We start from the raw sequence: 25,613 nt of genomic DNA on the forward strand, positions 1-25,613 counted from the left end.
GGAGCCTGGGGACCAGGGAGTTCCCCGGTCTTTTGAGGTTTCTGGAAAGGCCTCTCGCATGTGCTCCCAGTGGCTGCTAGTGGTGAGGGGCAGAGGTACGACTGGCCAGGGAGCTCATTTCCAGGTCCCTTAATGCAGGGTTGGGGAGGCTCGTGACCATCTCCGAGCCTTGTTTTCTCCTGCTATTCCCATGAGGAGGATCAAGCACCTTGAAGGGGAGAGGGAGGCAGGGGTGACCAGGCTCGCCCGTCCTGGCTCTAGTTCCCTAAGAAGTTTTCAGGAGAAAAGAAACCCGAGGATATCAGACGCCTCTTCTCTGTCCACGCTTATTCTTCTGCTGAGCTGTGCACCTGTCCCACCTGTGGCTTCCCGTTAGCCCAGCGGTATTTCCCATGCAGAGGTGGCTCGGGTCCTGAACGCAGGTTGGGGCTACTGTGCTGGGGCCTTCATACATGCATGCACACGCTCACACACACACAGCCACACGTAATTACATACGTGATCATACACATGTGATTTCATACATGTACATACTATCATGTGGTCACAAATGTAAGCACGTATCATACATGAACTACATGCATACATACAGAAGACGTAATCACATACACATGTGCATACACGAATGCATATGCACGTCTCTATGCACACGACTGTATGCACATGCACACACACATGCACTTAATGGTTTCTGCCTGTTAGTGTTCAGCTGTATGATTTTATTCTGGTGTGTCGGGCGGGTAGATTGGGCTGTTTTCTGGGTGCAGTTGTGTGGGAAGAGCCACCTGTGTGTCTGGGCCTCTCTGGCTGGCCTTGTGCGGCCCCCTTTCTCAGACTTGACTTCTGGGGCGGACCGACCTCCTCCAGATCTGCATTCTTTGGTGCTGCTAGACCACGTAGGAGCTCACCCATCCTCAGAGGGTCAGCAGGCAGAGCATGGTTTGAGCTCCCAGACACGAGGGCTTTGCCAAAGGACTTGGAGCTCAGCACTCACTTGGGGCTGGGTGGGTGGGGGTACCTGAGTGTGTGCAGGTGTGTGTCCACCAGTGTGAGGCGTGTGTGGGGAATGTGGTGTTAGGGTGTGTATCGGTGGATGTGGAGAGTCTGGGTGTGGACAGGTGTGTAGGGGTGGCTGTGGGGGTGTGTACAGGTGTGTGGGTGTTGTACAGGTGTGTATAGGTATGTATGGTAGCTGTGGAGTGCGTGTGCGGGTGCGTGGCTTGGTGGTAATTCACTTGCCCTGGCTTGCTTTTCCAGTCAGGGTCTGGGCAGTGGGCAGGGTTGGTGTCCCCTTGGTGGGGCAGGAGGGTTAAGGGCTGTGCTTTCTCCATCTTCAGCCGATGGCTGTGGTGGCCAGCACCCTCCTGGGCCTGATCCGGAACCTGCGGGCATTCAGTGGGATCCTGGTGGTGAGTCCTCCTTGGGGTGGGACTGGTGACGGGGAGCTGGGGGGTGCTTGTGAGCAGTGCTCTGGAGGCTGGCGGGGCTGGCTCACTGCTATAGAAGGAGGGTGCCTGGGTTAGGGCCGCTGCAGGTTATTGAGGGAAGTTCAAGGTCAGGGCAGGAAGCCAGAGCTCCCTTTGTTCCAGAGAGAGGTCCTTGGGGCTGGGGTGGCTGGTGGCCCCCCTGGCCACGCTTCCCATGCCAGAGACTCTCTTGGTGACTTTAAATCCCTCATGCTTTCTGAGTCATGGGCCACATTGAGAGATTAATGAAAAAAGACTCAAGAGGAACGAGATTTCACCTCCCAGGGACCCCAAAGCACACAGGAGCCCCAGGATGAGGTTTTGGCCATTGCTCCTTAGAATTCATGACCACGTTTGCTGAGCAAACACTTGATGTGACCCTGGCCCCGTTCCTAGGGCCCAACTTCCCGCTGAGGAGCTGGTTGGCTCTGCTGAGTGTCTGAGCTTGGGCAGGAGAGGCCCCTGGCCGGGCAGTCCCTGTCAAGGTGACAGTGGGCACGGCTGCAGAAAGCCTGCTGCCACTGATGCCTTTTGTGAAGGGGAGGGTGGGGAGCACTGTGGTGGGGAGGAGGTCCCCAGGGAGCCCCGCAGAGCTCCGGCCTATGCTGCCTGCGCCTGCGCGACTCTGCAGATGCTGTGAGAGACCCTTGCGCAGGTGCCGCCTCCTGGACTGGACCCTTGACTTGCACAGCAGGGGATGTCGAGGCCCAGAAAGGGGCCTGGGTTAGCCCTGCCCGCTGGGGTGTGTTAAGGAGGGGTCTAGGCATGGGCTGCAGTCTGTCTTCCGAGTGTGGCCACCAGGTGCCCAGTTGTGCCCTCAGACACCCCCTGGTGGATGTGGGGAGCGTGTGGGGGGGCCTGGCTAGGTCCTTCCCCCGGGTCGTTTCTCCTCCCCCTCTGGCCCCGTCCACAGTGGAGCCCAGCAGGGAGCCCGCTCACCACGCCGCCTGTCCTGCGTGGAGGCTGAGCCGGGGGGCTGCTCACCCTCTTCCTTGCCCACTCGGCTCTGCCCTCCTGATCTCCCTTCCCCTCCTGCTCCTGGGGTCTGGTTGGCAGCCAGGAGCGGGTAGCCAGGAGCACAGCCCCCGGGCTCCCTGGGGAGTGTCAGAAACACACCACCCTGGGGGACGCCAGCTGTCTGTTTGGAAGCAGCAGTGCCCACCACAGAGGCAGCACTGGGCTGGGCCCTGCCCACCAGCACCAGCCCAGCCTGCAGGCTCTGTCGGAACGAGTGTGGGGGCCACGCTGAGCAGGCCCTTGGTCCCTGCCTTCCAGGTGGTGTACTATGTGTTCGCCATCATCGGGATCAACTTATTTCGAGGCACCATTGTGGCCCCTTCTGGAAACAGCAGGTGAGGTGGCGTCTACAGGTACCAGAGAGAACATCTCTGGGGGCACCAGGCGGGGCGGGAGGTGTTGGTGGGCTCAGCGGGGTCTTCCTCCTGTCCTGCCTGCTGGAGAAGCCACTCATGGTGTGGGAGGGAGGGACGCTGTCCCGGTTCCTTTGTCCCCTCCTGCTCCCTTCCCTCCTCTCCTAGGCCCTTGCCCGAGTCTACAAGGGGGCGTTTCCCCCATAGCCTGGGGTTCAGAGCATCCTGCTCCCTGCTGTACCGCTCATTGGCTGAGCACACCAGTGGGGTGGGGGTGTTAAAGTGCCACAGGACCTGGTGCCTGACAGCAGCCTGGAGCCCCAAAGAGCACCCCACCCATGGCTGCTACAGAGCTGTTGCCGCCTCGTGGTCTCCATTGCCCAGGGGCCCGAGGGGGTTCATGCTATGCCAGGGACTGCTTGCCTGGGCCTGAGCCCTCACCACTGACCCAGGTGTGTTGTGTCCCCCCAGCCTGGCCCCTGGCAATGGCTCAGTGCCCTGCGGAAGCTTTGAGCAGCTGGAGTACTGGGCCAACAACTTTGACGACTTTGCAGTGAGTCCTGCGCCACTGCCCCCAACCCCCCATTCCCCCAGGTCCCTGCCCCTCCCGGACCCTTGCGGACCCTTGGTCTGCTGCCCTTGCAGGCTGCCCTGATCACTCTGTGGAACGTGATGGTGGTGAACAACTGGCAGGTGTTCCTGGATGCGTTTCAGCGTTACTCGGGCCGGTGAGTCACCCTGCCCTGACAGCGGCGATGCTGGGCGCAGGCGCGGTGTCCTCCCCTGCAGGCACAGAGTGCTGAGTGCCATAGAGCGGCTCCTGGGGAGCGGCCCCTCGACCAGGATGGCCTGGTGGCCTCATCCCTTCCCCCTGTGCATCCAGAGTGGCAGCCGATGGCTCTGGGTTTGTACCTCCTATGTGTAAGCAGGTGTGTAGGTGGAGCAAGTGGCCTGCCATGTGTTGGGCGGGGGCTTCTGGCAAATTCCGTGGGAGAGGGGGAGCCCTGGGAGGCTGAGTAAATGGGACAATTCAGCTTGGAGCTGGAAGAGCTCAGACTAGCCTAAGCAATGGTCCTGGGCTAGAATCCCTGCTCCACCTCACGGTGACCGGGCCACCTTGGGCAACTCAACTGAGCCTGGGTTTGACCACCTTTAACACGGGGAAAGTAATGTCCTCAGTGTTGTGGAGTCACTGGCAGGATGCATCTCGAGTGGTAGTTATCTGTGCTGTCGAATGATCCCCCTGTGCTCATGGTGTGGCATGGGCCTCCCTGTCTCCATAGGTGGTCGGAGATCTATTTTGTGTTGTGGTGGCTGGTGTCATCCGTCATTTGGGTCAATCTGTTCCTGGCTCTGGTTCTGGAGGTATCAGAAATTCCTGCCTGTAGTTTCTAACTTCCTAATCACAGACCTAAGGCTGCCGGCTGGGCCTGCCTGTACCTCTGAAGGAAGAGTTTGGGCTGGGTCCTTCCCAGGGGGCTCAGCACTGCTGGCCTGGCTGCTGAGGCCCCTTGGGATGCTCCTGACATTCGACACATGGCATTCTCAGGCCCCCGGCGCCAGGGCTGGAGGAGGAGCTTGGGCAGGAGCGGGCAGTCTCTCTGCGCCCTGCAGTTGGGGCTCATGGAGGAGCTGGAGGGGTGGGGCTGACTTCACCAGCACCCACAGTCACTGGCCACCTTTCCCTCCTTCCCACTTGCCAGAACTTCCTTAATAAGTGGGATCCCCATGGTCACCTACAGCCCCTTGCTGGGACCCAGGAGTCCACCTACCAGATGACTGTGGAGCTCATGTTCAGGTGCGTGGGTGGGGAGGGCAGGAGGCGCGGGCAGGCCCTCCAATAGCGGCCATCCCCACCCGCCCCGTCCTCTTCCCGGAGCTGCAGCCAAGCAGGAGAGAGAGGCAGAGCTGAGGCTGAGATCTGGGCTTCCTCTGCTCCTGCCTTGGGGGGCTGGATTCTGCCCTGCTCTTGGATCAAGCATGTCTAAGGAACGGTCCTTCAGGTTCTGTTAGTCTCCAGGTGATCCTGTTGGCTAGAAACAGGTGGCCTGAGGAAACAGCACCTATTTCTCCTCATGGCAACTTTGAAATTGTCCCTCTCCTAATACAGAAAAGTGACAATCACCCAGAGGCAGCCTCGGTTCCCGAGCACTTGCTGGGCTGCTGCAGTGACCTCTGCACAGCCCTACCAGCCAGCGCAAGGAATGTCGTATAGACATTTACAGCTGCTGCATCCATCTGAAGCTGGCTCTCAGTCCCGTGTCCCTGTGTCTTTGTCACGCTCGTTTTTGCACATGTCTGATGGTTTTGCAGGGAGAACCTCCTGTACGGAGGCACTTCTAATGCTTTTCAATAAGTTCTGCTCACTTGTTTTTCTGAACGTGCCTTTCTCTCCCCATTACACGCCTTCTCCCGGTTCCACAGGGACATCCTAGAGGAGCCCAAGGAGGAAGAGTTGGTGGAGAGGCTGAGTGGTCATCTGCACCTGCGGCTGTGCAGGTGACACCTGGCTGCCTTCCCGGCCGGGGTGGCGGGATGGAGGTGCTGGAGGACGCCATTCGTGGAAGAGGCAGCTGGTTGTGGCCAAGCAGGAAGACACGTTTCCTTGACAGGCCACTGAGCTGGGGACACATGGAGGCCATGGATGAGGAGCTGTGGCCAAAAGAGCCCTCGCTGCCAGCTTCTCCCTGTAGCCTCTGCAGGACAGATGCCGGCACTTCAGGGCAGCCCCTGTGCTGTGCCACTCTCTTTTATAAGCTGCTTCAGTGAGACTTTTTTAAATAAGGAAAGAGGGGGACTTCATGGGGACCTTTGACAGTCTGAAAAGCAGCCTTCCCTCGTGCCATACAAGTTCTGTGGTGCCTTTGCTGCTGGTGGCCTTCAGAGACCAGAGGCCCACATGGGCCTGTACAGGTTAACTGGCAAGTTTCCAGGGTTTTAAGTTTGGGATTTTGGTGGTTTTACCTGAAGGAAACGTCGACCGTGTTTTATTATTCTGTGGTTTGTGTGAGTGTGATTGGGTATGTTTCTTATGGGTCAGAATGTCAGTGCTTTTCATCAACAAGTCTTTCAAAGAGTGGCATTGTCTTATTTCTTGCACAGCTATAGTCCTTCTTCTCTGCAGCAGGGCTGCCAGGTCTGGTTGTTTAGGCCGTGTACTGCATAAGGGCACCTGGCTGCAAGGGTGTGTCCTGGCACGGGGCTGTCTCCTGCAGTGAGGGCGCCTTTTCTAATTTGCACAAAGGCATGTATAAGCCAGTGTGGCCCTCCTGTGCATGTCCTCTGGGTGTGTGGCAGAGGGGGCTGGGGTGGGGAGGTGGGGACAGTGAGCAACGCATGGAAAGTCACATTGTCACTCGATCCACCCTAGATCCAGATTGACAAATGGTTGCTCAGTTCAAGTGCTGGTCAGGCGACTGGCGGTACAGTGCCTGGAGGTCTCTGTTGGGAAGGAGTGGAATGTTCATGGGGAAGAATGCGGGACAGATCAGTGGTGTGTGCCGTAGACGCAGAACGGAAAGTGAGGGCCTGGGTGTGGACTCCACTGCGGGAAGTGACCTCCCCATCTCCCCCTGCTGGTCTGGAAAGTTTAACTAGAAGAAAGTCACTTCTGAAGTGTTCTGAGACCCCAGTGCTTGGGGTTTTGTAAATGCTGGTGAACGTTTTGTATGTCCACGCACCTTGTAGTTTCTGATGGATCCTGGAGCTTGTTTGGAATCCTGGACATTTACCTGACGTCACTTATGTTTGGGGGGCCTTTGGGGCTGATAATCCCACGCTTGCCCCCGCTGCAGGCTGCCTTCTTAGCAGGCTGGTTTTGGGTGGGGAAGGCCTCATGGAGCGGTGGGCTAGACCACACCCGCTCCCGGCAGCAGGTACTTCTCTGGGGACAAGGGACACATTGCTCAGCTGCTGTGAGCACTGGCTGGGCTGTGTCCCACAGCTCCACCCACTTTCTGCTGAAGCTTGGGCGCCATCTAGTGGTGGGATAGGGCTCAGTGGACCTCGTTTTATATATATATATATATATTTTTTTGTCTTTTTTTTTTTTGTGACCGGCACTCAGCCAGTCCTATATAGGATCCGAACCCGCGGCGGGAGCGTCGCCGCGCTCCCAGCGCCGCACTCTCCCGAGTGCGCCATGGGCTCGGCCCGGACCTCGTTTTAAATGTAGAGTGGCCCCCATGGCCCCCAGAAACAACTCATTGCTCTTCCCAAGCCAGCTCGAGGCCTGCTTCCTTTGGGCATCTCACAGGTCCCCTGAGATCTAAGGCCAGAGCGCAGCTTACCTGTCTGGGTTGCAGGGTTGTCCTCACCTTGGAATGAGTTTTGTTCTAAGGGATGGGCACGTTGGGTATGTCTGTGCTCTTGGTCCTTTTGTGCACGTCCCAGCTCTGACTCCACAGGTCCAACCTTTGTTCTGGTTTCATGGCTTTTGTGCAAAGAAGTGCCGTCCGATTTTTATTGTCATGCAGCAGATCATTTCTGTGCTGGGCTCTGGGAGGCAGCACTGGTCAGAGAGTTTGCTCTTCCCTTGGGAGGAGGTAACCAAAGCTCATGTTCCTTCTGTCAGTTTCAAATGGCCTCTGAGTGAGAGCTGGGGCTGAGTTTGACACGGCTGAGCTTGGGCTTGGCTGCACTGATGAAGAGGGCACCAGGCTGGCGGGTGTCGCCAGAAAGCAGGGATGGAGGCAGCTGGCCCCAGTGGACCTGGGGTGCAGGCCCAGGGGTGAAAGGAAGGGGATTGGCTCCCCGTGGGAGGGCAGGCCAGTTAGGACAGCAGAGGGACACACGGGTGGGGTGGGGTGGGTGTCTGTGGCCTGGACCTTGGGCTTGGGGGTGCAAGTGCCAAAGAGAAGCAGAGCTTTGGGTCTGTCATGGATGGTCTGGGTGTTTGCAAGTCGGGGGAGTGGATGTGATCAGCAAGGGGACCTGGGCAGCACCAAAGCCCCTGCCTGCCTGAGAGGCCTCATATGGCCCAGCCAGTACTGCAGTCTCCTTGGGGGAGGGTCTCACCTCACACCACCCAGCTTTGGGCACCAGCAGCCTAGAGCCTCCCTGGCAAGTTCCCCACCTGGCCTGGTGCCCTGTCAGGGCCTGTTTTTACCACTAAGTCTGGGAAAGGGCCAGGCCCTGGCGGGGCTGCTGCTATAGGCAGGACACAAGTTCTGTCCTCTGCTTTCCCATGGAGGTGTGGAAGCCCACCTGTTGGCTCCCACCCAGCACGAGGGGAGTGGCCCTAGGGACAGAGTGGCCGGGACTGAGACTGGGAGCAGGTCTAGGGCAAAGATCACAGGCTTGTTTTTGCTTATGTTCAGTAATAATAACAGCAGCAATGATAATATAGAAGCAACTGCAAATGTGCAGAAAAGTGGCAAGTATGGCAAAAATTTCTTCTGGAATCACTTGAGAGTCTGTCGTGGTTCTGACCCCTTCACCTTTGGTGCTTTGGGGAGAGTTTCCAGTGAACAAGGACACCTTCCGTCAGAGCCACAGAGCCCGTGAAAGCTTGAGCAGCTGACGCCGATGGGTCCCTGCCGTCTGCCGCGCAGACCCCATCCCCATGCTCCGTGTGCCCTGGGGCAGCGTCCAAATCCCGTGTGGCTTTGTGGCCATGTCAGTTAATCTCCCTGGACAGTTGCTCAGTCTTCCTGGGCATTGATGACCTCCACTCTTTGGAAGGTAAGCAAGTGATTTTGTTTGTAGAATGGTTCCCAACCTGGGTCTGTGTGAGGTTTCCTCATTATTAGATTCAGGTTCTGCATTTTGTGCAGGAATGTCACAGCCGTCCTGTCCCATCAGGTGGCACGATTTCACTTGGTCCCGGGCTGGTACTCGCTCTTGTCACGTGGCTGAGGTGGAGCCTGGTAGTTTCTCCACCGCCTTGCTGATGAATGAGCGGGGAGGCGCTTTAAAGTCATGTAAATATCCCATTCCTCAAAGTTCCTTTACTTTTTCCCTCCCACTCCTCTCTCTCCATCCGGGCTTTAACCTGTGTGGATCATGGTTTCTTCTTTTATCCAATGGGTTACTGTGTCTGACTGTTTCTACAGCATACTGGTTGCTCTGTCTGTTACTATTCTTATTTTGATGCTCAAATTGTCCATATTTGGCTAGTGGGAGCCGCTTCCTTTAGGTTTTGTGTCCTTTGCCGTGCATCTGCCATCTTTTGAAAGTGTCTTTACTTGGGTGCAAAAAAGACGCTCCAGCCTCACTTTGTGCCTTCCCCACTCCCTTCCTTGAGGAACAAGCATTTCTCTGAGGAGCCAAGAAGCGGGAGTGAGGTCTGCTCCCTGCTGTCGGGGTTGCTGTGGACCTAGCTCGCTCTGTGTCTAAGCTGCTGACAACCCCAGTGTCACACCAGTACCTCCCGTTTCAGCCCAACACCACAGGGTGCATTCTAGTTTTCTCTCCAGAGTTGTAAGGCCCTTGCTCTGAACGGTCCTCATTTTCCTTAATGCATTTATTTATTGTATATTTCCCCCTGTATAGAACCAGCCCCCCATCGCTGCCACCTCCTCCCCACAGAGAGGTCTCCTCAGCGACCCTGGCTCTGACTCCCTGTACCTCTCTGTGTCCCTCCATGTGGATGCCGTCCTACCACACCTCCAATAAACAGCTTTCTAAATGAGGAGATATTGCTGTCGGGTCCTTTAAAATTAGGAACGGTAAAATCTGCATTCTGCAGGAGACTCTGGTCAGCTCATTAAGACTCAATAAATAAGTGAATAAAAATAGAAGAAACTCTTTATTCACAAATAGTAAGATTGTCTATATAGAAAAGCCAACATTATAAAAGTGCGGTAGTAAGAATTCATTAAAAGGGCTTGCTATTAGATGATTACACTGAAATCAATTGCTTTTCTCAATACTAGTGGTAAACTGTAATAAATTATCGTTTGAAAGATACCATTAAAAAAAAGATACCATTTAAATAAGAGTAAAAATCCTTAAGATCCCCCCAAATAAATTGAACAAAAGATGTTGAAGGCTTATATACGGAAAACTATAAAGCTTCTTTTAAATTCACTCTTGTAGATTCGAATAATGAGGAATATATTGTCTTTTGCCGTGTGACAGATCGCCACAAGCTCCGTAGCTCCCCACGCTTCTCCCTCGTGGGCAGAAGTCCAGCATGGCCCAGGGGGTGAAGTCAAGGTGCGGGCCGGGCTGCGTTCCTTCTGGAGGCTCTGGGGAAGAATCTGCTTCAGGGCCATTCAGATTGTTGGCTCAGTTTAGTTGCAGAACTGATGTCCCCGGTTTGTTGCTGGTTGTCAGCAGGGGCTGCTCTTAGGATCTACCACGTTCTTTACCACCTGGTTTCCTCATCTTCAAAGTCAGCAACAGAGAAGCTGCCTCCCATCGAACCACCTCACCCTGTTTATCTCTTCTCCAGGAAGAGCCCAGTGCCTTTTAAAGTTTCACCCAATTAGGCTGGGCCCACCAGGATAACGCCGATTCTTAAAGCCACATAACAACCCAAGCCCCAGAGTGACATCATAGTCACAGGTTCCGCCCACACCCAGTGGGAGGAGATTTTATGGGGTGAGGGTCAGTGGGGCCTCCTTAGAATTCTGTCCACCACAGAATTTTCCTATCTTCATGGGCAGAAAGAGTTGATATTGCAAAAATGTCAGTCTCCCTAAATTAATCCATAGATGCATTATGATTCTAAACATAGTGCCATTTCCTCCACAAAGTTTGATAAGCTGATTGAAAAATTTACAGGAGTGCAGAAACGAGAATAGCTAAGTCCTTCCCGTGGAAGGATGAGATTGGGGGATTGTGTTCCCAGCGTCCTGACTCGCTGTGAAGACACAGTCACCAAGACAGCATGATGTTGAAGCAGGGACAAATCAGCCAGTGGAACAGAGAACCTAGAAACGGCCCGCACGTGTGTAGGACTTTAGTGTAGAACAGAGAGCTGGTGAGGAAGGCAGGGGTTACCCAGTAAACAGTGCTGGCAGTTCCGATCCAGGTGGGAAGAGAGTGGAAAAGAGGTCCCCATCCCACATCTGACGCAAAAGTGCATCCTGGCTGGATTAAGAACCTATGTGTGAAAAGCAAATTGAACATTTAGAAGACACTGTAGAAAATAAGGCATCGATAAACTCCATATATTTAGGGCCTCCTTTCTTTAAAAGATGCATGAAGTAGGCAGGCAAGCGACAAACTGGGGGAAGATATTTGTAAGATACAGCTGATGAAGAACTTAGATCTAGACCATATCAAGAGCTCCTACAAATTAGTAAGAAAGAGAAGCAAGAGGAAACGTGACCTGGAACCGGCTTTTCACAGAAAAGCAAACCCTCGAGTTGCACAGTTTGGTGGAAAGACCTTGCTAGCAATTAGGAACGAGCGGAGGAAGACCGCAGGCGTCGTGCGTCCCTCTCGCTGGACTGGCAAATGGAAGCGGCCTGGCAGTCTGAACTGTTTGGACTTCGTGTATTCTTGCAGGAAATCTAAATTGATAAAACCTCTTTGGAAAATAATTGGCATTGTTTGTTGTAGTTGTGTATGACACGGCTTATTAACAGCAATCTTGTGGGACACATTCTCAAGGGAAGCCCCTGCCCATTGCAGCAGGGGGCAGGTGGGAGCATGTTCCTCGGGGTGGTGGTAGGACCACGAGCAAACACAACTTAGATGTCCTCGACAGAATGCACATGTGCACTGATGTTTGTCCACACAATGGCACGTTGCACAGCAGCAAGTGCGGATGAACTCCAGCTACAAACAGCTGCACGAAGGGATCTTAGAAAGTGTTGGGAGAAAAAAGCAACTTCTAGAAGTCTCCACACAGCAAAATGTTATGTAGAATTCAGAACCAAAGTTAAACTATTATACAGGTGTGCATACACCGGTGCAAGATTACTTAAAAATAAAGCGCAAGAGAATGATAAGCCTACGGTCCGGGGAGGTGGCAACCGCTTGGGGAGACGGACAGGATGGGAAGGAACGTCCGGAGATGTGTGAGTTCTGTGTGATGTTCCTGTCCTGGGGCTGGGTGGGGCTCACGGTAGTGATGTGATGTAACCTTGTAATTTGCACCTATGTTACATATATCGTTTTGCGTGTGCCACATATTAAAATAGCAAGGAGGACGAGAGGAGAGGAACTGAAGACATGAGTATGGGTGGCCTCGGCAAGGAACTTTGTTACAAAGGGGAGCAGCAGAGTAGAGGTGGCTGCTGGAGGGTTTTGTCTTGGGTTTTCAAAGGGGGTCATTGTGTGCGCTGATAGGCAAGATGCAGGACGCAGTGAGCAAGACGGTGAGGCTGGACTGAGAGGGTGAATTGCTTGGCTGTGAGCAGAGGCAGGGCGCCTGCACTTGTGGATGAGGCCAGGGGGTCTGGCCAGAGCTGATGGCACGTTGACCTGTGGTGGCAGGAGGCTCAGCATGAGGGGCAGCGCGGTGGGCTGGGCTGGGCTGGGCTGGGAGGTCCTCTGCCCCCAGGGATCAAGCGCAGGGCTGGCCAGAGCAGAGGCTTCTGCCAGCCCCGCAGGCACAGCGTCATCCGCGGGGGTGTGTGCCGCAGGTCCTCTCCCGGACTCCCTCATGCATGCCCTGCCCGGTGCAGGATGCTGGACAGGGTCCAGGCCCCATGCCCAATCTGTCGCTGGGACCTCGGAGCAGGGTCTTAGCAAATGGGTCTGGGGCCTTTCATGTGGTCTCTGCCCGCTTGGCACAGCAGGAGGAATCTTCCCTTTCACCAGAACAGCCTGGATTGGGTTTCCTGCCTCTGAGATAATTGGTGGTTCTATTTAAAAGGTTAGAACAATTCCTTGCTTTAAAACACACACACACACACACACACACACAAAACATGAAACAAGTGGAACTTGGGCACACCGCACTGCTCTTAAAAATTAAAGGAGCTGTGGGGCTCAGACAACGCCTTCACATCAAAGTGGCCAGCAGCCGGTGGGGACAGTGTGAGGGCAGACTTCTGCATGGTGACGCCTGGCCCTCTAATCATGTTTGGGGAGGGGCGATCTATTCTTCTGGCTAATTCAACCAGAGCCTTGACAGGGTGGGGGTACCACACCTGGGGGGGGGCCCTGGGCGGGCCTGGCTGCCTTCCTGGTTCCGACAGCAGTTGGCTAATCCATGCCTGGGTCTGGGCTCCAGTAACACCTGCCGCCAGGTGTGCCAGACCTGCCTACCTGCCTACCTGTCTTGTGGCCCCGCAGGGTGTGGCCTTAGCTTTTAATCACAGCTGGTGGCACGTTTACGTGCACGGTAGACAGAAGCCCGCGACACCAGCGTCCACAATTGTGCCGCACTCATTTCCGAAGCCTGGTGCCCACTGAGTGCCCCGCACATGTCCTGCTAGCACCTCGTCGACCTGAGTGCATTGGACCCCCTGGGGGAGGACTTGTATGACACAGACGATTGTGCCCCACCCCACAGCTTCTGCTTTAGATGAGCCAGCGGCCTGAGAATCTGCATTCCTAATAAGTTCCCAGCCAGCACTGCTGCTGCTGGTCGGCGCCTGCGTGTGCAGCACAGCTGATCTGGGCAGCATTCACTGCCCACCTGCCCGCCCTCCCGCCCTCCTTTCCTTTTTTTTCCTTTCCTTTCCTTGTGTGTTTTCTTTCAGCAAATATGTAATGAGCACCCACAGCTGCTGTCCGTGAATTTAAAAAAAGCAACCTTTGGGAGGGGCGGTTACAGAAGGGCCCCTCTGTGGGTGACCCACACGGATGACCCACACGGTCCCCCTGGGCAGAGGAATCGGGAAGGCGGGGGTGCCTCGGTTCTGCAGTGGTCCCCTCTGCCACCTTGGTGGGACACGTGGCTCAGCTGGCAGGGTCCAGGCAGAGCATTTCCCCCCGCCCCCAACACACACCAGGTCTCTGACTCAGGGTCTGTGTGCAAACTGCACGACCGAACTTGGAAACCCTGGCTGGACCCCTTCATCCCAGGGGCAAGGATGCCCACAAGAGCCCCTGAGCGTGAAGAGGGCAGAGATCGGGTCCCAGCCTCCGGGGGACTGATTCTTCCCTAACGGGGTGCCCTGCCCCTCAGCTCTGAGCCCCCGTGCCCCCTCCGCTGAACCCCTCCACTTGCTCTGAGAGGCAGAAGGTGTTTCCATTCATTCCTCTGTCCCCAGGCCCTGGAGGGGCTTGTTGTGTGGCTGGTGCTCAGGGAACACGTGTGCGTGGATGGGTTTGTAGATATTCATGCCACCTAATGCCAGAAAGAGTAGGTGCCTTAGGCCCACGCTGCAGCATCCGCTCTACAAACATTTATTGGGGGCTGCTATGAGTGGGCACGCGGGGCTTACATGCTTACACTGATGGACCAGTGGGACGAAAACAGGGAAGGCTGGGCCAGGAGGAGGAAGAAGCTGGATGTGCAGCCTGAGACCCACGATCACTCCCCAGGCCAGCCTGGAGCTTCCCGGCAGCCTTTGGGAAAAGGGAAAAGGTTTCTGCCAGAGGAGGCACTGGTTTTGTTGCTGTTGAGTCCCGCTCCTCACCAGGCCCTGGAAGCCCACGGTGGTAGCCAGGGCACGGCGGTAGCCAGGGCCTCCTGGTGGAGGCATGCTTGGCCTGGCGGAGCTTGGCCTGGCAGAGGCTGCTACCCAGCATCAGTCAGTTCTGGAAGTTTTCATAAAGTGTCCCACCACTCATATAAGAAGGAAAAAAGGAAGACGTGTGAAGGGGAAACGCTAAAGACTTTCTGTTCAGGATGGAGGAAGGGCGTACGCTCATCTCTCCTCCCCTCTCCCCTGGCACAGAAGCTTCATCAGAGTGAAGGGGGTCAGGGGGACAGGGAGAGAGAGACAGGGACACACACAGATGGAGGGATGGAGAGAGGGGCTGGCGAGGGTCACTGCAGACAGGACGCCTGACAGCACCACCTGTGAAGGAGGAAGCCAGGCCATGCATGGTGGCCCTGCTGGTGTATGTGCCCCGAGGGGCCTCAGTGCAGGCCGGGCTCCCTCCCGTTTCAGACAAGGAAGCACAGGCACGGTGGGGAGAAGTGGGTGGAAGGCAGGACTCGCGGTAACTCCTTTGGGACCCGAGTCCTGGGATGGGGTCACTGCCTCCCTCTCTCCCTGCACCTCTTCCTTTCAGATTTGCCGACAGAGGCACTGGTGTGGAAGGCAGGACTCGTGGTAACTCCTTTGGGACCCGAGTCCTGGGATGGGGTCACTGCCTCCCTCTCTCCCTGCACCTCTTCCTTTCAGATTTGCCGACAGAGGCACTGGCCAGAGAGGAGATCACAGGCAAAAGGCCTCTTTCCTGGCAGATGAAGGTGGCATATGTTGAAAGTGGACTCTGGGGCTCCGGGTTGGTTGGTGGCTCCTCTTTTGGGTCTTTCCTACTGGCCTAGCACCTCCCTGACATGGGTGCCCTACTGTCCTCAGGGACGAGCCTCGCTGCTGGAGACTCTTGAACTCCCAGAGGTGCCTTTGGACAGGACTTAAAATGGTCCATCCCAACGTCCTCTCCCTCCCCCGTGACCCCCACCTGGCCCTGGGGGAGCCTCAAAGGTCCATTCCCTGTTGGCTGGAGGCTGGAGGCGCTGCCCCTGCCACGGGCCTCCCCTTGGCCACCCCCATACTGCTGGCCTGCTGTTCCCAAATGAGGGGTACAAGTCAGCCTTCCAAGTGACCCTGAGCCCCATCGCTAGGCTTGGTGTGGGCAGGTCGGGGCAGCCACAGCCTTAAGCTCAAACCCCACCTTCTCCGTCCCTTTGGATGTTCTATAGACTCAAGTGGGTGGGGGCTTAAGAATTGAGGAGCTGGTTTTTATCTATTTCCTTTGTATATTCTTTTTATGCCCAAAGGACTCCTGCCTTGGGATGTCGCATGTCTCGTGTTCTGGTGGAAACAGTTTTAAATCCTGCTGCGGGTGTGTTTGCACAGAAGCAGAACTGGCAGTGTGCAGAGCTGCTGGGCTTCCCCCGAGGGCAGGTCCGCGGGGACTTCCCCTTTTACTGTGCTTTTCAGTATTTTAAACCATCCCACACTGAACTTTGAGAACAGTGAGAAAGACAAAATGTTTAAAGAAATGGACAGGGGCCGGCCCGTGGCTCACTCGGGAGAGTGCGGTGCTGATAACACCAAGGCTGCGGGTTCAGATCCTATATAGGGATGGCCGGTTCGCTCACTTGGGAGAGCGTGGTGCTGACAACACCAAGTCAAGGGTTAAGATCCCCTTACTGGTCATCTTTCTTTAAAAAAAAATAAAATAAAGAAATGGACAAACACCTGCCCCTCCCTTCACACCCGACCCCAGTTGTGCAAACAATAGGTATGAGTTTCTTTTCTTTTTCTTTTAAAGATGACCGGTAAGTGGTTTTTAACCCTTTGTCAGAGCGAACCGGCCATCCCTATAGAGGGATCTGAACCACGGCCTTGGTGTTATCAGCACCGCACTCCCCCGAGTGAGCCACGGGCCGGCCCCATAGGTGTGAGTTTCTTTAAACTAGAAAATTCTGATTGGACAGAGGGTGAGGGTCAGAGTTAAGGTTCGCAGCCCTTTGGGTGTCTGCGGGATCCATGGTCCCTTCTCAGAATGATCTTTAAACCACAGCCTAAAATATATGCAGATGCAAAGAAAACAATTACATTGAAGAAGGGTTAACAGAATATTAAAAAGCCCCACCGTGTGATAGAATAATTAACATATGTGCAATTTCAAAGTAGCCACGAGTGGAAATGTTTCAAGATACCGGCAGTGGCAGTCGCGTGATCTGAAGGTTCCTGTGATGTCTTCTGGTGACAGGTCAGAGGCCCATTGACATGACTCTGATTTGTGGCTTGTGTCCACACTGAGTGCCAACGGTGTGGTTCCTACCCCAAGTTCACAGGTCCCCAAACCATAGAATCTCCCATTGATTTCAAAACAGGGCTCTTGACTCTTCACTGTGTCAGGATGTTGGAAGGAGCTGAGATCCAGTTCTGGCTGTGCTGGGGGGATTGGCCCAGCCTGCTCTGACTCCCCTATCAGGATAGCCCCGGTCCCTGACTCACTGCCTTTTCAGTCTGCTCCACCACTGAGCCTATCCCCCTAATGTCGCAGTCGGGAGTGGGCCTGAGAGCGCCCAGAACTCCTCAGTACCCACAAACGAGCCAGGAAGTGTGGCACCCTTTCCAGTCACAGCTGAGATACAGAGGGTAGAAAGATATGAGGGTAGAAAGATATGAGGGTAGAAAGGGACTTTTTCTGGTATCATTCCAGTGGCACCCCTGGGGGGCTTAGAACAGGTTGCTGGGCCCCACCCCAGAGTTTCTGATTCAGCAGTTCTGGGGAGGTGGGCCTGGGAGTCCGTTTCTAACCAGTTCCTGGTGCTGATGCTCTGAGAACCAGGGAGTGCTGCGCTCCCCACGCTGAGTACCCCTGTAGCGGACAGAAAGGTGCGCCCAGGTCCTGACTCCCTGGAGTAGGTTGAATTAGGCCCCCCCAAAACTCACTGAAGCTTAAATCGTGTCCCCCAAGTTTTATGTATTAGAAACTTAGCCCCCACTGTGACTGTTAAGAGGGTGGGAAATGCTGTTTTGGTAACTGAAAGGTGGAGCCTTGAAGAGGTGATTGGATTGTAGGACTGTGCAGTAGTGAATGGATTAAAAATGGTGGTCAGGGGTGTGGCTCTGAGGACTTTAAAAGAGGAGAGTCTTTCTTTCTCTCTCTCTTGCTCTCTCTGCTTCCAACATCTTGCAATGTGAGACCCCTGGGTCACTGTCACCACCACCAGATGGACTTTGGACTTCCCAGCCTCAGAAACTGTAAGCGATAAATTTAGTTTTCCTTATAAAACACCCAGTTGCAGGTATTTTGTTATTTTGTTATAAGCAACAAAAATGGACTGATACACCCCTAATACTTTGAATGTGACCTTATTTGGAAATAGGGTCTTTGCAGGTGTAATTAATGTAAGGATCTTGAGATGAGGTCATCCTGGATTTAGGGAGGGCCCTAAATTTATGAGAGAAGAGAACACACATGGAAGAGGAGGCCACGTGAAGATGGAGGCAGAGGCTGGAGTGATGTGGCCACAAGCCAAGGAACACCTGTGGCCCCAGAAACTGAGACACAGATGGACCCTCCCCTGGTGCCCCCAGACGGAGCGTGGCCCTGCTGCACCTTGGTTTTGGACTTCCGGCCTCCAGACCTGTGAGAGAATGAATGAATCCCCGTGGTTCAGTTTGTGGTGATTTGTCATGCTTGGGCCTGGGCTGGGGACACCAGCTGGGCAGGGGGTGCTCGGTGGGAACTTCGCATGGATCGTGGCACCTGGGAAGACAACCTGCTCTGGGCCCACAGGTGGGGTTCAGGGCCAGACATGTGGCTGGGTCATGCTGGGGAGCCTTCTGGCCACCTGTGGGGCTGTCAGCCACCTTGGGTATGTATGGCCCATAAGCTGCAGTGGTCTGGGAGAACTTGGGAGAGGCCTGTGCCTGACTGGCAGTGTTGTTAATCTGCAGCAGAGCACTGGGGGTTGAGGCAGGCCTGGAAGTCACACAGGCATGGATCTGACCCGAGCTCTGTGGGGACGGGCTCTGTGCTGGGCCCTTCTCTCCACTGGCCTCGGGTTCCTGGTGTGTGTGATGGGATGGATGTGACTCCTAGTGTTGTTGGGACAGAAAGGAGCCGATGCACATGGAAAGTGCTTTGTAGAGTGCCTGATGTTTCCTAGTGATGGCAGATACTGAGCGAGTCTGGCCACACCTGCTGTTGATGCTGAAGGGAGAGGGACGGATCTGCATGTACAACGTGCTCCCAGGTGATGCCCACGCTACAGGTCTGGGGGCCTTGCTGTGTGTCACTCTCTGCGGTGCTAAATCTCAGCAGCCCCGTAGGGCTGCAAGACACCTCTTTCCCCTCTGGGCACCGCCCCCTCTCCCTGGGTCTGCCCTCAGATGCTGGGACCTGATACCTTGTCTCAGGGGTAAGGTTGCTACCCTTTGAGGTGTACACCAGGGAAGCAGCACCTTGCAGCCCAGGGCAGGTGCTGTTGCCCGAGCTGGTCCCAGCTGGGCCTGCAGCAGGCTGGTGTCACTAGAACCTTGTAAACCCATGAGACTCCCATGGAGTCAGCTTTAATGGCAGGAAATGCAAGTTCTTCCTACTGCCCCTGCTGGCAGTGGGCTTGGGGACCCAGAGGTGATTTGCGTGCAGATGAGAGCTGGAGACAGAGGCCCTGTGCGTCCAGAGGCAGGGCCAGGTAGAGGGCCAGGTAGGAGGGGTGCACCTGGAGACGGTGCCACAGTGCACATGCAGTACCTGGGTGGGCCAGCGGAGGGCAGCAGAACTCCAGTGGCAGACGACCCGGTGGACCAGCCTGGCCTGTCCCCTCTGGGCCTCCCCAGCCCCAGTGCCAGGCTGGAAAGGGCAGGGGCAGTTATCCCAGTCTGGAACTTTCTTCCCTTCCTTCACTGCTATGGCGTCTCCTCCTCCTGACAGCCTTTCTTGACCCAAGGCCTGTGCTGGGAACGCTGTCTGGGCATCACAGCCTCTGGTCTCCATGAGCGCAGGCTCATCACTAGCTTAAGTGGCCCGAGGGACACGGGCGAATCTGTGTGGTGGGAACTCTAAGCTGTGGGATGGAGAGCAGCCTGCCTCTTAGTGGGGAGTGGGTGGATGAGGGGCCGCTGCTCCCACCACGAACCCAGCTGGCTGCCTGTGGTGCAGGCAGAGCTGGGCCCTCTGGGGGCTCAGGGACCCTTTGGGAGGGCCTGCAGTGACCCCGTGCCTTCCAGCCATGGTGGAGGCAGCTCAGACCCCCTTCTGCCTGGGTGGGTGCACTTTGGTCCCCCTGGGCATGTGAGGTCCCCCGCACCTGACACCTACAGAGAGAATCTGGGTGATTGGGGGAGATCTGCCCTGGGCGATCTGTTGTGGCTTGAAAGGTCTTGCACGTCTGTGGATATTCAATTCACTTGACTTTATTTCCACAGACATCTCGGTCTCAGGTGGGCTCCCCCAGTTACCCCTTACCCAAGATCAGCTGCATGCTTAGGAAAAACCATCTGCAGGCTTTGTCAGGGCAAAGAAAAGAGGGTCTGTACCCCAGGATGCAGCAGACTGCCAGCCGGGGTGTGTGAGGAGGACCCCACTTTGCAGGTGGGGCTGAGCTGGACAGGCCCCCTTGAACTCCACAGCCCTGGAAGTGGGCAGGGTGGGGAGGACTGAGGTGGGAAGCCGAGGCCCAGACACACCAGGTAGTGGCCGAGGTTGGTGCCACCCCGCGTCTCTTCAGCATGACCCCCAGCCCGCACCGTTCCTTGGGTGTAGGCAGCTCCATCAGTCCCGGGGACCCTCCCCCGCCCCCCACCTCACTCGATCTCTGTGGCGTTTTCTGCCGTCCGGCATGGTAGGTATTGGAGTTACTGTTGTGTGCACCCTTCCTAGAACATCACTTCCTCGAGGGCACGCTATGTAATTCATTGCTGAGTCCCCAGTGCCCAGAGAAGTGCCTGGCACATGGTTGGTGCTCAGTAAGTACCTGCTGACTGAACAGACGGATGGAGGGATAAATGGATGCCTGGCCTGTGCCCAGCCCCACGGCCTCCTGCTGTGCCTCTGAGCAGCCAGGGGTGGGGGTGAGTGTGCCCTCTCTGGGGTGCAAGGTTGGCATGGCTGGCCATACTGTGCTCCATGGACATTGACGAGGAGGACGGCAAAGGGGGCCTAAACCCACGACCTCGGGAAAGTGGTCAAATAGACCTCTGAGTGCTGAGCCAGCGTCAGAGTAGGCCCTGGGGGACCCTTGGCCACAGCGGGAACACTGTGTGTAAGCATGCCCTGCACGCTCCTGCACGCTCATTTCTATCTTATAGAGGAGGCAACCAAGGTGCAGAACATTCTGGACCCCCCTCCCCACCGCCAGCATTACTCCCATCCCTCAGAGCACACCTGGGCTCACTGCCTCCAAACACCAGAGCCGTGTTGACCACTCTTGGGGACTATCCAAAGTTAGGAGTCACTCCAGTTAGGGCAGGAGAACAAGGGGGGGAATTGTCACAGTTGGGTGTCCAGAGGTGGCGGGGGTAGGGGGCAGCGCCCAGCACGCACTCAGGCCAGGAGCAGGGAGCACACCCGGGGCTGTGGCTGGAGTCAAGGCCCACTCTGGGCGGTGCTGGGAAGTGTTACGAGGGGAGGCTGAAGAGGCCGGTGTGGGGTCCCTGCATGCCAGGCGAGGACCTCAGCTCCATTGAGCAGGTGATGGGTGGGCAGTTGGGCAGCAAATCTGACGCTGACTGGGGCTGGGCTTGAGGAAAACAGGCTGATGCACGTTGCTGGAGCTGGACTTGGGACCAGTGCACTCAGGAGACGGGCCTGGGACTCCAGGGCTCTCGTAATCAATCATTGGCTCCTTTGGGCTTGACGAAGGTTTCATGGGTCTGGCAGAGAGTCCCCCTCTGGGAAGTGATCTGACCCTGATCAGATGCCTTTGGCATTTTTTTGAGATGCCAAGAATGTGTTTGGGGTGCTGGGGATGGATGGCCTTTTTTTGCACCTGGGAAATAGTTTCACTGAATAACTAAAAGGCAGTGACTCCTCGTGACCACAGGGTATGCAGGACTGCAGGACAATGATCTCTGCCTGTTGGGGGTGGCCAGTGGCCAGGGGAGGGGAACTCCAGGCCGGACACGACAAACAGGGAAAAGTAAAACAGCAGTGGTGGGAGGGGCCCCACCCGGCTGTGCCAGCAGGAAGCACTCCCCAGGGTGGGGACCAGTGCACCTCGGGGGGGTTCTGGCATCTATTTTGCTTTTTTACAGAAAAAAATTCACCCTCATCCTCAATGGACCAGTAACGCGGCAGGAATAGGGGGTTCGCATGGCAGGGTAGAAGCTGACCCACTCTGGGTGTCGTGCTAGTGTCTTGGGGCGTCATAAAAAATTCACAGACGAGGTAGCTTTAAACAGTAGAGATGCATTCTCTCACCATTCTGGAGGTTGGAAGTCTGAGATCGGGGTGTTGACAGGGCCACGCTCCCTCTGGAGGCCCTGGGAAAGAATCCTTTCTTGCTTTTCTCAGCTTCTGGTGGCTCCCGGGGTTCCTTGGCTTGTAGCTTCAGTGCTCCGATCTCTATCTCCATCTTCACGTGGCCTTCTCTCCGGGTGTCTTCTCTGGATTTAGGGCTCACCCTACTCCAGTATGACCTCATCTTAATTTAATTATGTCTAAAAACCCATTTCCAAATAAGGTCACATTCTGAGGTTCCGGGTGGACATGAATTTTGGGGGGACATGATTCAACCCAGTACAGGTGTTTTTTCTCTGACAAGCATTTGCGAGCAGGCAGCTCTTCTCCTGTCTTCAAATGGTGGGTGCCTGAACCCAGCATAGTTTTGAATGGCCCCATGCTGGACAGTAGGAGGGTGGGGGGAGCAGAGAGCCAGTGAGGATCGGGGTGGTGGGATGGTGGCACGGGTGGGCTCTGGCACCTGATCTCGCGTCCAGTCTCGGCCTTGCCGCTTGGGCAAGTTACTGAACCCACTTGAAACTCAGTTTCCAAGTCTGTGAAATAGGCCTGTTGCTTCCTTCCTCTGCAAGACGTCAGTTGCTGATTCTTGAAGCAAACGGAGACAACAGAGGTGGTTTGTGAGGGACCAAGAGCTGTCCTCAGAAACGGCCGAGGACTGGTCCTGGCTCCACCTGCCGCCTGCTGGCTGCGCAAACACTTTGTGTCTTGGTTGCTTCGTTAGTAGAATGGGAATGACCACAGTCCCCAGCTTGTCGGCTTGTGGTGGGGACAGACGAGAGAGGGCACTAAGTCCTCCTGGTGCACCCCAGCCTCATGGGTTTTGGGCCTGGATCTCAGCATTTGGAGATGGTTAAGGAGGCTTTTGTAGATCTTCTTCCTTTCTCTGGAGACTTTGGTTCCAGTGTGGGTTTTATGGACATTATTAGTGACAGGAGCTGACAAGATGCCCTGCTGACTCCAATCCTGAAGATGGAATTGGTCCTAGCCTGGCAGCATGGCTGAGGCTGGGAGTGGCGGGTGCAGGAGCTCTTGCATAGGTGACTTCCCAGAGGCCTCTGCTTGCCAGCTGGCTGCTGGGATTTGGGGCATGCGGCATCTGTGCCAGGGGCACCACCATGACCGGCGTGTCTGCAGTGAGACGGCAGGTGAGCAGCGGGCAAGCGATGAGGAGCTTGTGCTTACTTGCCCTGGCCCTCTTCTGCCCTGCTGTGGGTGAATTCAGCGCCTGTGGGTCTCACAGGACTCCCTCATGCCCACAGTGCCCGTCTCTCCATCTAGACCAACACCATGTCACTGGCAGGGCCTGCGAACCCTCTGGCTTTACATTTCCTTGGTCTAGGCCTCTTTCTGTCAAACAGCTTATGATCCCTGAACAAACAGCGCAGTGTCCTCGGGGATCTCCTGTCTGAGGGGACCCTGCCACGGACCTTTTGTAACACGAGCTGTCGCCCGTGGGTTGGGGTTTCCATGGATCAGTGGGGCACACCTGTGGTCAGTCCCCGCCCCATCTTTTCGTCTGGGTAAGACAATGCCGGCTTGCCCGGCCCTGCTGCCTCCGCAGCTCATTCACCTGGCACACAGAGGCAGGGAGCGACCAAGAAAGGGACTTTTGATCTTAGGATGGCTGGGGCTTTTGCCAAGAGCCCCCAGACATCTCTGCCTGGCTCAAGCCCAAGCCAGCTTCTCGGAGGGCAGTTCCTTCAAGAAAAGCTGTTGGGGAGCACCTTTGAAAAATGGCTTTGTGCAGTGGGCCTGGAGGGCTGTGGACCCGGCCCCTGGGCTCCTCCTTGGCTGCTAGCCTGGGTCCCAGGACGCAGGGCCATATGGCAGGTTTGGAAATTAAGCCAGGCCCTGACATTCCTGCATGGTGGCCCTGGAGGCCCCCCCCATGCCTGTAGCCCACCCTGCCAGCCCCATGTCCTCATGAGCCTTTCCTGCCCTTGGGGTTGGGTGGGGGCCGGGCTTCCATACCCAGCCAGCCTGGAAACTTCTGCAAGTGGCAAAGCCCACACGAGAAGCCATGGAACCTTCCCCTACGGCCACGCTTTTTGGTTCTGCCGTGCTCCACTGGGCCAATTATTTGGCTCTCGTAGTCCGGATGAGGACTTTATTTTTGTCCCGTTCAGCAGGGCTGATTATCTTTAATAAGGCCATGGCGAATGTTTCCTCGTAGGCTCATTTTAAGGAAATGTTTGCGCATTGAGCATTTTCCCACAGCTGTGAGACAATGTGCTGTCCCTTGCCAAAGATCACATTTGCCATCCTCGGTGTTCCTGTAGCTGGAAGGTGGGCCTGGAGCCTGGCCAGCCTGGTGCTGCCAAGTGGCCTCCACGGATCACTATCAGGATGCGTTTGATGAATATCTGACGTAGAGGGAGGCCTGTGCTTGGCTGGCCCGGAGCTTCTCACTGCTGAGGGCCTCTGTGCAGGGCCCGGGCAGGCTGCTGGAGGTGGGGAGGGTGGCAGCGAGATTGCGCATGGGCCTTGGGCAGGTGGTCTGAGCCGTGTGCCATGCTTGGCTGTGGCCGTGTGAACCGGCTGCCCAGCCCTGCTCCCAGCTCTTTGAAGCACTCCCAGTTTGCCTGGCTTGGCACACCCAGTGAGGCCCTTTGCATTTCCAGTTTCTCCAGACCTACGAAGCAAAAGCAAACTGTCCGGGTCCCCAGCGGGCCCTGCTCCCCAGGCCTGGCAGCCCAGGAAGCCTCTGTGGGAAGGTGCCTCTGGGCAATTCTCTGAGCCTGCAGGCGGGGGTGGTGGAGCTCTTCTGAGCTTCTGGTGCTCGGTGAACTCCCCAACATGGGGAACAGGCTTCCTTCCCCCTGTCTTCTCGCTCAGGGCCACATGGAGGCCACAGGCTCCCAGGGCTGAGCACTCGCCCTCTGAGTGGTCAGGGCAGGGGGCAGCAGCGATATCTGGCTACATGGGGTCCCAGCCACAGAAAAGCAGGTGGGGACAGCAGATGGCAGTGTCTGGGATTTTCAGGGACCACAGCCTCTAGATGGGAGAAAGAGGATCCCATGAGCAATTGCAAAAGGGGTTGTGGGGTGGGAAGAAGAGGCGCTTGTGCAGACGGAGGGAAGGAGGTCCTGGGGTGTGTGTAGCTGGGGGGATGGGCATCTGTGGGCTCCTTTCTGTATCTGGGAGGCAGTGGTAGGGCTGGTGCCTGTGGAAAGGTGGGCAGACCAGGAGACCCTCTGCCTGCTCAGCGAGCTGATGACCAGGTGGGAAAGGCTGCCGAGAGGGCATATCTTCCTAATGGTCAAGTCCCTCTTTTTCTGGAATTGGAGAACCTTAAAGCAGGAAGGGCCTGCAGAAACCTGGGTGTGAGACCCCCTCGTGTTGGTATGGTGGGAGTAACCCTGGCCATGGGGAGAGGACCCGGTGGCTCCCACCTTGAGAGCTCACCTTGGGGAGGCCCGAGGGTCCCTCCTGGTATGTACCCACCCCAGGGCCTGGGTGCAGTGTTTGTGCTGGGAACACTGAAGAAGGCCCTGTTGTCCAGGCACTTGCACTCTGAGGGTTTGCTGAGCACCCGGGTTTGCTGAGCACCGGGGTTTGCTGAGCACCTGGGGTTTGCTGAGCACCCGGGTTTGCTGAGCACCGGGGTTTGCTGAGCACCCGGGTTTGCTGAGCACCGGGGTTTGCTGAGCACCTGGGGTTTGCTGAGCATCCGGGTTTGCTGAGCACCGGGGTTTGCTGAGCACCCGGGTTTGCTGAGCCTCGTGCTGCCCAGGAATGCCATGGTGACCACGCAGGCTCAGCCCCACCCAGTGGGGGCCTTAGCCTCCTCCACATCCCAGCTCTGCACCTGTGAGACAGGACACCG

The 25,613-nt window shown here is 56.1% G+C and overlaps 1 protein-coding gene across 7 annotated transcripts in view; it reads left to right on the forward strand.

Moving 5' to 3' along the window:
• TPCN2 (two pore segment channel 2) overlaps positions 1-25,613 on the forward strand; it is a 79,886-nt gene that overhangs the window by 26,201 nt on the left and 28,072 nt on the right. For 3 of the 7 annotated variants that reach the window (XM_063093626.1, XM_063093627.1, XM_063093628.1), the window contains exons 19-25: positions 1,338-1,409; positions 2,742-2,818; positions 3,308-3,389; positions 3,482-3,564; positions 4,120-4,201; positions 4,540-4,634; positions 5,261-5,938. In XM_063093626.1, the coding sequence (XP_062949696.1) occupies positions 1,338-1,409; positions 2,742-2,818; positions 3,308-3,389; positions 3,482-3,564; positions 4,120-4,201; positions 4,540-4,634; positions 5,261-5,339 (570 nt within the window). In that variant the 3' untranslated portion in view covers positions 5,340-5,938. Of the gene's footprint in view, positions 1-1,337; positions 1,410-2,741; positions 2,819-3,307; positions 3,390-3,481; positions 3,565-4,119; positions 4,202-4,539; positions 4,635-5,260; positions 5,939-25,613 lie in introns of those variants that run through there. The other 4 variants (XM_063093630.1, XM_063093631.1, XM_063093633.1 and 1 more) reach the window with 4 other exon arrangements.

This window comes from Cynocephalus volans, chromosome 4, assembly GCF_027409185.1.
Source record: "Cynocephalus volans isolate mCynVol1 chromosome 4, mCynVol1.pri, whole genome shotgun sequence".
Classification (NCBI taxonomy): Eukaryota; Metazoa; Chordata; class Mammalia; order Dermoptera; family Cynocephalidae; genus Cynocephalus; species Cynocephalus volans.